Source organism: Elaeis guineensis, chromosome 7 (assembly GCF_000442705.2).
Source record: "Elaeis guineensis isolate ETL-2024a chromosome 7, EG11, whole genome shotgun sequence".
Taxonomy (NCBI): Eukaryota; Viridiplantae; Streptophyta; class Magnoliopsida; order Arecales; family Arecaceae; genus Elaeis; species Elaeis guineensis.
The window spans coordinates 103,671,037-103,685,349 of NC_025999.2; the positions used below are offsets into that span (position 1 = coordinate 103,671,037).

Genomic DNA, 14,313 nt, shown 5'->3' on the forward strand with positions numbered 1-14,313 from the left:
TGGGTGGTTGATCGGGGTCATAGAGACTGAGTGTGACAGTAAAACTCACCTTCTGTTCGAGCCTGGAGAAATGGAGTTCATACTCGGAAAGATCCACTCTCACTCCTGTTGGTTCCTTGATCTGAGCTTTGTAGACCGAACGAGCCTCGTCAACATTTGTCACCGCCCGTGTGACTAAGATCCTTGCTGCTCCGTGCTCAAGTACACTCCGATCGAAGGATAGTTCAATTCTGACGCATCTATCATTTCGACCGTGGAACAATCAATTTCCCGGCGGGCAACTATCGTGGCATCTTCATCGCTGTAGCCGAGGCCGCAGAGCTATCCAATGTAATCACCGGCATCGAGATCGTAGATGAGGCCCGGATCCATGGCCGCCCATGGCCTCACCTGTCCTGCACCAATGTCGAAGATGTCGGCGGGGGAGCCAGTGTTCTCATCGACGATCGGGTTCCCGTCCAGGTCAAGGCTGGTGGCTGATGTTATTATGGCTGATCGGATGTAAGCAGGTGACCAACTTGGGTGTTTGTTCTTGATCAAAGCCGCGATTCCAGACGCGTGAGGCGCGGCCATCGACGTGCCAGTTTTAATGTTGAACGTGGCAATGGCGAGTTCGGAAGGATTGGGCCCGACGGCGCGTGGCCACGCACCCAGAATGTTCACGCCGGGCGCTAGGACGTCGGGCTTTAGGATGCCGCCGTTGAGGAAGTTCGGGCCTCTCGAGGAAATGGTGGCGACCATTGGCGATGGTCGATACCCGAATTGGGTGCCTTTGAAAACGATTGTTGCATTAGGAGTAGAATCTTTCATGGAACGAATGCAGCTTTTGATCTTCTCGCCGTCCACAAAGCTCACGTAGGAGACCGGAAGGACATGGCCTTCCGCATGAGGATCACCACGGCTATCGTCCATGAGTATCATTCCTGCTGCTCCTTCTCTGTAGACCTGCCTGCCCTTATCAACGTCTTTGATGGTTTCGACGGCGCACAGCACGATCTTCCCTTTCCCGTCTATGTACTCCAGCGAATCACGGATGCATTGCTCGGCATCATCGCTGTCTCCATTGATGCCGGGGTACACGAGGGGAAGTAACTTGGAGGAATTGAATGTCTTGGGTTGGTATGCCGTTTCTCCCATGATCTCCAGTACGCTTCACTACCGCCGCGATTCTTCGATCCGTGGTACTCGCTCCCACCGTCAGGACCCACGGTTCACTGTGGTCCAAATTCTGATCTCGTGATGGTCCTTCATTGCCGGCGACGGTGCATGCGAAGATTTCATTCTCGACAACCGAGAGTATACCTATGGTAAGCGGGTGGCGGAAAACTTGCCCGAACTCGGGTGTTCCTTGGGACACCGAAAGGACGGTGACTCCGTCTATGATGGCTTGGTCCATGGCTTTTAATAAGTCGGCGGTAGACGAGCTTGCCCTATATATAGCAAGATGAGCTTTGGCTGCCATTCCGGAGGCCGTGCCATTGGCGCCGCCCAGAACGGAGGCATGGTCCACGAAGTTACCTGCGGCGATGCTGGCCGCGTGGGTGCCATGTCCGCTTCCGTCGACGGGAGGCAAGGCTGATCTTTTGCCAGCCAGGAACATCGCCGCTCCGATGATTTTTCTGTTGCAACCGAAGTCGGGGAAGTCGCACGTTCCCTTCCACCACTCGGGCTTAGGAGGCATTCCCTTTGTCGCCGAAGGAAGAGTGGTTCGGGTGGATTCCGCTGTCCAGCACTCCGATGACGACACCCTCCCCGAAGAAGGATTCGTACCAGGTACCGTTTTCCGGCTGGCTCAGCCCCAAGAACCGAGGCGTGTAGGTTGTTCGGGGCTGGACAGGGAGCTCCTCGTCCAGATCCGCATCTAGGAACCCGTCCTTTGATAATTCCATGGCCTTCAGTTCTGCGGGAGTGAGTCTCGCAGCGAACCCGCTGATCACATGGCGGTAGGAGTAGACCAGCCGCGGTTCACCCGAGTCCAGGGTGATGTTTGGTAAGAAGGACTTGTGCCAGCTCTCCAGTTCTTCGTCGCCGAGTAGGGCGGTGCTCTTGGGCTTTTTGACATGAACGACATAGGTTTGAAACTGAGAAGTAGCATTGCCTTCTTGGTCGTCGATGATGGCCATGGGAAGAAGCCGACCGTGGCTTGTGGGAAGAGTGATATCAGATAAGAAGACTGCGAGGAGAGCCAGGTGAAGAACGCTAGGCTTGTATTTGCCCATATTGAACCGTTGGAGAGTAAGTCTTTGAGTAGGTGGGCATGCTTCGATCGAACTGCACCGAGGGGCGTAATATTATATGGGCGTGATGGAATGCAACGGGACGAGTTAGGAAGCTTCGCCCCTGCAGCAAATGATGGAAGGTGCGGCCCGTGAGAGGAATTACTCGTGGGAAGGCCGAAAGGACATGCATTTGGATCTTGTGATTCCGGAGACCTTACCAACGCCAATTTATCAGCTTCGGTGCGTATCACTTGCCATATCTGTCATGGTCCCAGAAAATTGTCATTCTTTGTTAACGCCATGATTACTTAATCCATATCTATAATTGCACATGCGTGCTGATGAAAGGCTAAAAAATGCCGGAAGGAGGACTGTTCTCGCTAAATGACAATGAGGTGGGAGAAATTAGATCCTACACCACGCTATCAGTTTTTATGGATCTCATTTATCAAACACACATCTTGATACATCACTATAAGAACAAATGACTTTGATTGATGTGATGCATCGTCATAATGTAAAATATAATTTCTCATGAAGTGGGCCTTCGGGACCGCCTCGGGATGCTACGCCGTTCTAGCTGGACGCAAGCCTAGCCACTTGTATGCAAATAATGCAAGCACGAAAGCGATCAACTGAGATTTTTGGCTAACGAAGGCCTTCATCAATCAGTAGTCAAGAATAGTCGGAGGGCCTTTATCTACTGCACGCACAGGGAGAACTACGCTCACGTGACCGAATGAAGTAAATACAGCTTTGGCAGCTCGTAGGAGCATCACTTGTAAGATAACGCCCACCGGCATGTGGGAAATGACAAGAGAAGTGCAGGGAAATGATTATGCTTTGTGGGTCTCTAAACTCTTGTCCCACGTACACCTATAATGCCTTCAAAAGATGGAAACCATTTTATAATTCAATGGCATATGATGAAGAAACGGGGTCTCTCCTCTGTGCCTGGACTGGCAGTGAGCCAACACCAGGCGCAAACCCACTGAGCTGGGCCGACCTAGGGTCCCGCTATCTACGGGACCTCAAATTGTAGGCCCGTTTTTTCGATGCGCCTGATTTCGACGGCTCCAGGTCCAGCCCATGGTTAGTGTAACCTGCCGCTTCTCGATCATGCATTCCAATTTCAGGTCCGGTTGGCTGTCTAAAATGGTTCAGGGTGTTCTCAAATATTTGGCCCTCGAGACTGATTTGGGCAAGTCCCAAGATCCCATTTTCGTTCTCCCTTATCTTCTATTACATCGTTGCTGGATCAGGGGCAGAACTCACCGACTGATTGCTGCTGGCATCGTCACTGATGCGAGAAAAAGAAAGCAATTTTTCTTTTCCTTTTTCTTAGTAAATCAATAGAACTTTGGGTAGGCCCGGGTGAAAGGTTTTAGGCGGGATGGGCTGGGCCAAGCCAGGTATAGAGAATAGGCCTGCTTAGTAAACAGGCCAGACTCCAGCTTCGGATTAAAACCTGGCTGAACTTGGATTTTTTGACGCGGTTTTTTATGTTTCTTTTATTTTTTATTTATGTTTGACTTATTTGTAGACTTAATTTATATTGTTGTTGGTAATATTTAATTATTCATACTTAGTATTTTTAAAATTTAGATTTTTTTTAGTATTCTAAAGAGTAAAAATATTTATACGGTTATACTTCCGGCCTGAAATTTGAAGTCTAAGAGCCGGACTTACCTAGAAGGTAGGCTTGGGATAAGCTGGGCCCCAACCTCAATAAATAATGTTGATTTTTGGGTGAAGGCCGACCCAGCCCAGCCCATGAAATGGTTTATAAACCAGCATCAAAATTCGAAGACCAGATCGCACACTAGGACCTGCACCCGGGAGGGAGGCCAACCGCGTTTTTTAGCCTATAGGACGGCACGGCTGGGGTGGACCCTAGCCAATCACGCTTTGTGCAAGAATAATGCATGATTTTGACCAACTGGAACATTTTTAAGAGTTTTGCAAAAAAGGGAAATGGCGAGAAAACTACGCCAAAATGATTAGTTGCGCTTTTCGAATCTATGTACTCTCATCGCACATCAATGGTTTCAAATGATCAAATCTAATTTATCAATTGTTTATATTCTTCTTTAAATCCACAAAGCTAATTCATTTAAAATATTTGATATTGAATAGAGAATTTAATGTTATCTTATAACATTCTTTTTTCAATAAGAGATTTTATTCCGCAGCATTAAAGGCAATGTGCATAGGGTGCGCTTGTGAAAAAGCGAACCCTCCCTGTTGCTTCCGGTCTCGCAGGACGGAGGATTTTTTTTTTAAAATATTACTTTTTTAATATTTATTTTTAAAACTGCCTCTCTCTCCCAATTTTATTTTTGAAAAAAAAAACACACTTGAGTTGGGTTGGCTCGGACGTTGCGAAACCGTGTGTTAATCATACGATTTCGAATTTAAAACAACATATTCAATATGTAATTTCAAATGACATAGCTCATCATAATTAAAAAATTTTAATTTTAATTTTAAATTTAAAATTAAAATCATACGTTGAACATACAGCTCTAATTTTTATTCAAAAACAAGATGCAGCTTCATTCTTTTTTTTCTTTTTTTTTTTCTCTGGGGCACTTTTTTTTTTTCATTCCCAACATCATACCAGAGACAAACGAAGGGCATGGATGGGGGCTTCGTTGAGACCAAAGAGGAAAGGGGGGGCATCTGGGGCGGTGCCCGGGTGGCGGGGTGCAGCGCATAGGGCGGGGGGGTTGGGAAGATGTGGGTGCAGAGATCGGGGGATGTTAGAATATGATATCTCGATATTCGATCTAAATTGAGCCCACAGCGAGATCCACGATGAAAAATGGAGTCCAACGAGTCCAAAATCACCTCAAATGGAGTTCGGATGGTTGAGATATGTCCGATTGAAGTTGGCACGAAATTCAAAATAGTGGAGAACCGTCGATGGAGCGGCAGTGGTGTGGCCACGCGCGGTGGTGCGCGGCCTAAGCACGACAGCATGCGGCCCGATGCACAACCCAGGCCTGGGCGCATGCGCATGGGCACGGCTCAGGCCCAGGTGCGCATGCGAGCGCGGCCTAGGCCCACGCGCATGCGCGTGTAGGGGGCAGCCCGTTACATCCCGGTCCACGGTGGATCGGAAGGTCCATGGGAGAGCGCATGGATTGCAAGGACATTTTCGAGACGTTTCTCGCGGTCCACCGTAGATCGGATGCCATTTTTGGATCTACGCCCTATTCCGTGGACCACATTGCGATCGGACGGTTCTGGGAGCTGTCGGTCATGATCCGATAGTCCTGGATGGTTTTTTGGGTACAACAGGAGTTTGTGTCCTGTTCTTTTTGGGTTTTAAGCCCTTTAAAAGGCCTGTTCACCGCAATAGAATGTGTGGCGTGGTTTCTTTCAGCAAAAAACTAGAGAACCCACAGAGAGAGAGAGGCGACGAGACGCTAAGAGGAACAAAAGCAGGGAGACTTCTGGACAGCGGACAACGGTCGCTTCAGGAGTTCAGGGGGGTCTTCCTAGAGAGAGAGCTTTTGTGAGGAAGAACTTTCTGTGAAGGAGAGATTGGATTTACGAGGGTTGAGAGTGTGATCTCCTCTTGTAATTTTTTCTCTTTGCTCATAGTGAAGTTTGCATGCCCCGTGAAGGCAAGCTCTTTTCTGGCTGATACACATATTTGATTGTTTCTATTTTATTTCTTCTTTCTTCCTGCTGCAACGCGCAGTATCAGAAAGGTCCTGAGAGGTGGTGTCCTGGCCAGACATCCACCGATAAGTGATATTAGAGCGAGGCGGTACAAGGACGCAGATTACAGTGGTGATGAGCAAGACTGAAGATGGAGAAGACATGATTAATCAAGATGGAGATCAACAAGTTTGATGGAAAGAGCAATTTCTCCTTATGGCAGGCAAGGGTGAAGGATGTGCTCATTCAGTAAGAGTTGATCGATGCTCTCTTGTGCGAGAAGAAGCCGACCACTATAGAGGTGTAGGATTGGAGACGGCTATATATGCAGGCGGTGAGTACCATCTGCATGTATCTAGTGGATGAGGTGGTGATTCATATACTTAGCGAGACTTCTCCGACGGTGCTGTGGTCGAAGCTCGAGGAGTTGTACATGGTGAAATCTCTCACCAACACTCTCTTCCTCTGGAGGCAGTTTTACCAACTATGAATGACTGAAGGACAGAGCGTGTAGAAGCATCTCAGCCACTTCGAGAAGATCCTTATCGACCTCCTCAGTATTGGCAAGAATATTGAGGAGAAGATCAGGGTACTGGTCTTACTAGCGTCGCTTTTCTCCTTCGTATGAGTTCTTGATGACTGCTCTTCTACTGAAAAAGAGCACTATCAAGATGGACGAGGTCACTACGGTGATTCTCCAGAACGAGGTTCTCAAGAGGGAGAATCCAGCTTCGAGCTTAGGTGGCGGTAGCTCAGCTTTGGTAGTTTCTGGAGGAGCAGGAGGCAGTAAACGGAGCGACAGGAGATTATGACGAAGGCGGTCCAAGTCCAGGATGAGGGATTTGAGTAAGATCATATATTACCAATATAACGAGTTAGAGCATCTAGTCAGAGATTGCTCTCAACTCAGGGATCGGACGATGGCTACAGTAGCAACGACCAGTAGCGATTCAGAGAAAGATATCCTAGAGATATCTGACGAGATATCTACTTCTTTTCAGCAGTGAATTTTAGATTCTGCATGTATCTATCATGTATGTTGTAGAGAGGAGTAGTTCGACTCTCTAAAAAACAGTGAGGGCACTGTTTATCTGTTGATGGATCGAGCTGTGCGATCAGAGGCATCGAAACGGTTAGCTGGAAGACACATGATAGTGCGGGGAGAAGATTGGGAGAGGTCCGATGCATACCCGATTTCAGACGAAATGTTATCTCACTGAGTATACTGGATTCGAGAAGCTACAGGATGGTAACTAGTGGAGAAATCCTGAAGGTGCTACGTAACGATAGGAATATTTTGGAGGAAAAGAAGAAGACGAGATGACATTACTACCTGACGGAGAGCCCAGTGCAATGTGGAGCTTTAGGAGCTAGGAGGAGTCCAGAGTGAGGTGGAGCTCCAGGTGGAGGTGGATCGGGTACGAGACACGAGACTCGAGAGGATGAAAGGTGCTATCGCAAGGTGAGATTCTTATTGCCGCAGAATGACACCCCGAGCAGGTCTCAGCTCAGGAGGAGCACAGCATACTACGGAGATGGGATCGAGCGGCCTAGCTCGACTACCATGTCTGTCCATCCATGATCAGCAGGTGATTGTCCCAGGACATGGAGACGAGGAGATCTAGAAGCTCTCAGAGTCAGGAGGAGATCAAATATCGAGTTGAAGTTGAGATTGTTAGAATTTGATACCTCAAGATTCGGTCCACATTGAGCCCACAATGAGGTCCGTGATAAAAAATGAAGTCCAATGAGCCCAAGATCACCTCAAATGAAGTATTGAAGCGAAAAATTTAGTGCAGGGGCAAAATGGTAATTTTAAAACTTTTTCGAAATTACTATTTTACAGCAGAATTATTAATTAATCTCATTAATTAATATTAATTAACCCTACACTAGGATCTAAATATGATACAACAGCATGTATTTAAATTTGAAATTCAAATTTGAATCAGTAAACGTTTTACAGTACTGTGTTCAGAACACATCACCTTTTGCGGGTAGTCGATCACCGCAATCTGATCACCATCGGAGGGCTCTGATCGTCACGTCGCAGCCACCCAACTGTCTGGCCTCTGCGGATCGTCCACACGAAGCTCCCGTCTGATCAGCGCCTCACGAATGCTAGTTCGTGATTTCACCCTTTTGATGGCAGATGTTGATCGAACTCCTTCGATCGATGTGTGCCGACTACTCGAATGCTCTGGATCATCTGCACAGTTACTTGAGAGGCTGATGGATCTCTCTCTAAAATTTGGTAGACTCACGACACTCGTGGCACACCAATCTCACTTCCCGAACCCTAGGTAGAAACCCTAGGGTACACACCAAAAACCCTGCGCCCAATTTTCTCTCTTTTCTTTCTTTTTCTCTCGGAAGGTTTTGGACCTTCACCTTGCGCAGAAGCCTTCCTCACACCCCAAAGTTTCTCTCCTAATTTTTCTACGCACGTCCCACCTTTCTCCTCTTTTTAAAACAACATCGAACGTGTCTTATCCGCGTGAGAGGATAAAGACAAGAGGTTACACATTTGAATTCAAATCAAATTTGAATTCAAATGAAAACCAACTTATCCCTATCCTTTTGGGCGTGAGAAGAGAAGGGGTGTGGCTCTTTGTGCGTGAAAAAGTTTCACGAGAAACCTTTTCTCATGTAAGTAATGTGGCGCACAAAATGGATAAGGATGAAAGGGCAAGTGATAAGTTATCCATTCAAATTCAAACATGCTTTGAATTTGAATGGCTAACTAATTAATTTATCCATCCATATGGCACACAAATGAGGACGTGGGGAAGGGTTTTACGTGAGAAAAATTTCATGAGAAGTTTCTTCTCGTGAATTCAAATGGGTGCAAGGAAGTTGGGTGACGCAGGGAATTTAAAACAAGGTGGTTTGATTCAAATTGAGCCAACCTAGTTTAAAATAGGTTGAGCACAATTAGACCAAATTAAACCCAACATAATTAGGCTTAATTAGGCTTAATAAAATCCTAATCAAATCAAGAATTAACTAAACCTAACCCCTGATCAAATCAGGGACTAAACCACCTTAGCGATTAGGTCAACATTTAACCTAATCGGGTCAATCCAAACTGAATCCAATTCAATTGGACTTGATCCAAAAATAATTACTCAATCAAATTGAGTTAATTAGTGATTAAATTACTAATTAAACCTCTCATAAATGTTGAGTCCAAATCTGATGGGCAATCAGGCATCAGAGACCATCGATATGAAACCCTGATCAAAGAGTTCAAATTTCAAATTCAAAATTCGAAATTCAAAATTTTGACCTCGGTACTCAAAATATGTGGAACTCATGATTAGAGAATCCTAATTCTCAATCATAGAGTCCCAGATAGATAAGACTCATAATCAGCCATCAGATCAGAAAGGAACCTCTAATGTGTGTGACCCCGCAGGTTCGAACCTAAGCCGGTAGCACAGGAACCAATTTCTGTACTAATCGAAGTGACCATCTAGCAATGGTACCCGACGACCGGATAGGTCAAATAATCGCAATCGCAACATTCAGAACCTACGTGAATATGGTTACTGTATAATTCATCCCTTTTGACCCCTGTGTTTAGGATGACTCAGAGTTAAACTGTCAACCCTGATGATATCATCCGAATCGTGCTCAACTCAATTAGTCCTGTGACTCCTCACTAGGACTACCCTGGCCAAGGTTTTGCTAAATTGAAACACGACTGTACACAGCTCCTAAACTGGAGTGGTCAAACCCATCTTGACACACGCACCGATAAGTCAAGTACTTGACTACACCCAGCAACCTTCCGTCACTGAATTAGAAATTCAGGTAGTCCAGTGCCTAAGTGCAGTGAGTTACTTGCAAGTCACCGTGGCGGTCTCAGGTCGGAGAGACATTTATACCCATATCCCATCGGAGCAAATCTTGACAGCAGAAATAGCTCCGGAGTTGGTCACGTTCAGTGCAGATGTACCATTACATCTCACCTGTATGCCATACCAGTGTCTCCACACTCTTTGGTTATGAGGACAACCAACCCATATGGCACACAACGACCTATGCTCGATAAATATTGTCGTCCTTGGTAACAACGTATCATTTGGTCGCGAACATGTTTAAGGACTAAACGACAAATCCTCCTTTGTCGAGTCTAAATAGTCCTAAGGACTTCACCACAACACAGGAGTTCATTAGAAGATGAAACATTTGTGATGAAAAAATATCAAAATAACTTTTATTTATTTATAATTCATGTACTAATACAAAAGGAGCACAACCGTCAACAGGCTGACGATTGGCTTTGGGACACTATTCCCAACAATCTTCCACTTGGCCTAAAGCCTATCGGTGCAGTATCTAATACCCATCTTCGACTTGTAGTCGTTGAACTCCTTCACCGCAATGGCTTTAGTGAATGGGTCGGCCAGGTTCTCCTTCCCGTCGATCTTCTGAAGGTCGACGTCACCTCGATCCACGATCTCTCAGATGAGATGGTAGCGGCGCAGAATATGCTTCGTCCGCTGGTGTGCTTTTGGTTCCTTCGCCTGAGCAATGGCTCCAGAGCTGTCGCAGTAGAGCAGAACTGGACCAACAAGGGAGGGTGCTACTCCGAGCTCGGTGATGAATTTCCTCAGCCACACCGCTTCTTTGGCAGCATCTGATGCAGCAATATACTCCGCCTCGCATACTGAATCAGCCACAGTGTGCTGCTTGGAACTCTTCCAGCAGACAGCCCCACCATTAAGGGTAAAAATAAATTCTGACACACTCTTGCTATCATCTCGATCAGACTGGAAACTAGAGTCTGTAAACCCTATAAGTCTCAAGTCCGATTCACCATATATAAGCCACTGGTCCTTAGTATTTCTCAAATACTTCAGGATGGTTTTAACAACCTTCCAGTGATTCTCTCCTGGATCAGATTGGTATCTACTCACTACCCCTAGTGAGTATGCCACATCTGGTCGTGTACATGTCATGGCGTACATGATAGATCCAACTACCGAAGCATATGGAATCCTACCCATACGCTCTCTCTCTTGAGGTGTTGTCGGACAATCCCTCTTCGAGAGAGAAATTCCATGGCCCATCGATAGATAGCCTTTCTTGAAATTTTCCATGCTGAACCTTTTCAGCATAGTATCAATGTACGTGGACTGGGATAAGCCAAGCAACTTTTTGAATCTATCCCTATAAATCCACATCCCTAGGATGTAGGAAGCTTCTCCCAGATCCTTTATGGAGAACTGTGACGATAGCCAAATCTTTATTCCCTGTAATGCAGGGACATCATTTCCGATTAAGAGAATGTCATCCACATACAATACAAGAAATACTACTGCTGGACCATTAGCCCACTTATAAATGCAGGGTTCTTCTCCGTTCTTAACGAAGCCATACGTTTTGATTGTCCTATCAAAACGTATGTTCCAACTCCGAGATGCCTGCTTAAGTCCATAAATGGACCTCTGTAGCTTGCACACCTTAGACTCATCTGTGGATGTGAACCCTTCAGGTTGTATCATATACACCTCTTCGTCCAGCTCTCCGTTTAGGAAAGCTGTCTTCACATCCATCTGCCAGATTTCATAGTCCAGATGGGCAGCTATCGCAAGCATAATCCGAATGGATTTGAGCATTGCCACAGGAGAAAACGTCTCGTCATAGTCCATACCATAACGTTGACGATATCCCTTGGCAACCAGACGGGCTTTATAGGTCTCCACCTTTCCGTCTGCGCCCCTCTTCCTTTTGAAGACCCACTTACACCCTATGGGTTTTACTCCTTCGGGTGGGTCAACCAATGTCCACACATCGTTGACCTTCATGGACTCCATTTTGGATTTCATGGCCTCTAGCCATTTCTCAGAGTCTGGTCTCTGCATTGCATCCATGTAGGTGATCGGATCCTCATCGTTTTCATCAAGTTCGATAGGATCACCATCCCGGACCAAGAAACCATAATATCTGTCCGGTTGATGTGGTACTCTACCAGACCGCCTTAAGGGTGCATAATCAATGGGCTTCGGATCTGATCTAATCAAATCCGGTTCAGGTTCAGTAACATGTGTCGGTTTTTCCACCTGTCGAACTTCGTCAAGTTCGACTTTAGAGGCAACAGTTCCTTCACTAAGGAACTCCTTTTCTAAAAAGATTGCCTTAAGGCTGACAAACACCTTTTGCTCATCAGCAAGGTAGAAATAATACCCTTTGGTCTCTTTTGGGTACCCTATAAAATTACACTTGTCAGACCTAGGTCCAAGCTTGTCTGTAATTAAACGTTTAACATAAGCCGGACACCCCCAAACCCTAAGGTGCGAGAGTACTGGCTTACGTCCTATCCATATCTCATATGGCGTTTTGGCTACAGACTTACTCAGAACTCTATTTAGAAGGTAACAAGCCGATTCGAGCGCATATCCCCAGAGGGAGATCGGCAGACTAGTAAACCCCATCATGGATCGAACCATGTCTAACAGGGTCCGATTCCTCCTTTCAGACACACCATTATGCTGTGGTGTTCCAGGAGGAGTCCACTGAGAGAGAATCCCATTCTCCCCTAGATACGTCAGAAACTCATTGGAAATGTATTCACCTCCTCGATCAGATCGAAGAGTTTTAATACACTTCCCAGTTTGTTTTTCTACCTCATTTCGGAATAGTTTGAACATTTCAAATGATTCCGACTTATGCTTCATTAAATAGACATACCCATACCTAGATAGGTCGTCTGTGAAGGTTATGAAGTAGAAAAATCCACCTCTTGCACTTGAGATCATGGGTCCACATACATCAGAATGTACCAGTCCTAAGAGTTCACTGGCTCGCTCACCTTTTCCAGTAAAAAGTGACTTGGTCATCTTTCCAAGAAGACAGGACTCACAGGTTGGAAGTGATTCACAATCACTAACTTCAAGAATTCCTTCTTGAGCCAACCTGTTTATCCTGTTCTTATTGATATGACCTAGCCTACAGTGCCAAAGGTAGACTTCTGACACATTATCTATTCTAGAGCGTTTACCAAATTTTTGAACCACATTAACAGGCTGTGATAGTAAGTAAATTCCATTATTTAATTGTCCAACAAATATTGTAACACCATTCAAAATGATATTGCAAATATTTCTTTTTATTAAAAAATCATAACCGTACATGGCCAAAAGGCCTACAAAAATAATATTTAATAAAAAACTTGGACAATAGTGACATTCACTCAGAATTACATTACGAGAATTGATTACAAGACTCATGATTCCTAAAGCTAGAACTGAAACTTTGCTTCTATCTCCAACATTCAGGAACCTCTCGCCTTCATCAAATCTCCTACTGACCTGCAGACCCTGCATCGAATTACAAATATGATAAGGGCTTCCGGTATCCAATACCCAGGCAGTAGTATCACAAATCGAAAAGTTGCAAGGAGTTATCATATAATTACCTTGCTTCTTCTTTGGCCTGTTCGGGTCCAGGGAGGCAATGTATTGAGGACAGTTCCTCTTCCAATGCCCGTGCTTCTTGCAAAAGAAGCACTCCGTCTGGCTCTGGTCATGCTTGCGCTTCTTGGTCTGACCCCGTGCTACTATCCCAGCATGAGATTGCACCTTCTTATTTTTCTTCTTCTTGTTCTTCTTCCCCTTCCCAAAGGGTTGACGACGAGAAGAAGACCCTCCCACTACATTTACCGACTCCTTATGGAGTTGGTGATCCTTCTCAAAGTTCTGCAGCAACCCCAACAATCCGTGGTAGTTTACTGCAGGCTTTGTCATTCGAAAATGAGTAAGGAATGGGAGGAAGGACTTGGGCAAGGAATTAAGGATCGCATCCTTACCGAGCTGCTCGTGCAGAGGAAAGCCCAATTTGCTTAGGCGCTCAATCATCTCGATCATATACAGTACATGATCAGTGATTGAGGCCCCATCCCTCATCCGAGCATTGAAAATAGCACAACTAGTTTTGTGCCTTTCAACGTCGTCAGGCGTGCCAAAGGAGTCGTTCAACATTTGAAGCATCTCCTGTGGCTGGGCGTTCTCAAACCTTCGGCTGAACTCGTCATTCATTGCTGCCAGCATAATACATCGAACGGTGGTGCGGTAATTGAGCCACTTCAAGTAAGTGTCTCGGATCGCTTTACTAGCGTTCGGAGCTGGCTCCTCCGGTGCTGGATCCGTTACTACATAAAGGATCCGTTCATGCTCAAGGACGATTTTCAATTTTCGATACCAGCTATCGAAATTGGGTCCCATGAGCTTGTCATTATCTAATAATGACTGGAGCGACAGGGTAGTGGCCATAGCTGCTTAAAGGAAAACGAGACCTCTATTAGTACATAAATTAATACTAAAAACTTGGACTTTAGTCTAAAATTTTTCTCAATATTTTTACGAACTGGTAGCCTCATCCTCCAATTCGAGGAATTACTTTAATTCCTTAATGGGTA

General features: G+C 45.7%; 1 protein-coding gene across 1 annotated transcript; it reads right to left on the reverse strand.

Annotated features, from left to right (window-relative positions):
- Positions 1-321: 321 nt before the first annotated feature.
- Positions 322-1,600, reverse strand: LOC105048036 (subtilisin-like protease). Its single transcript, XM_010927227.2, has 2 exons — positions 1,205-1,600; positions 322-1,092 (listed from the first exon to the last, which is right to left on the reverse strand). The coding sequence occupies exons 1-2, from the start codon at positions 1,598-1,600 to the stop codon at positions 322-324; spliced, it is 1,167 nt and encodes a 388-aa protein (XP_010925529.2).
- Between the last annotated feature and the right edge of the window lie 12,713 nt (positions 1,601-14,313).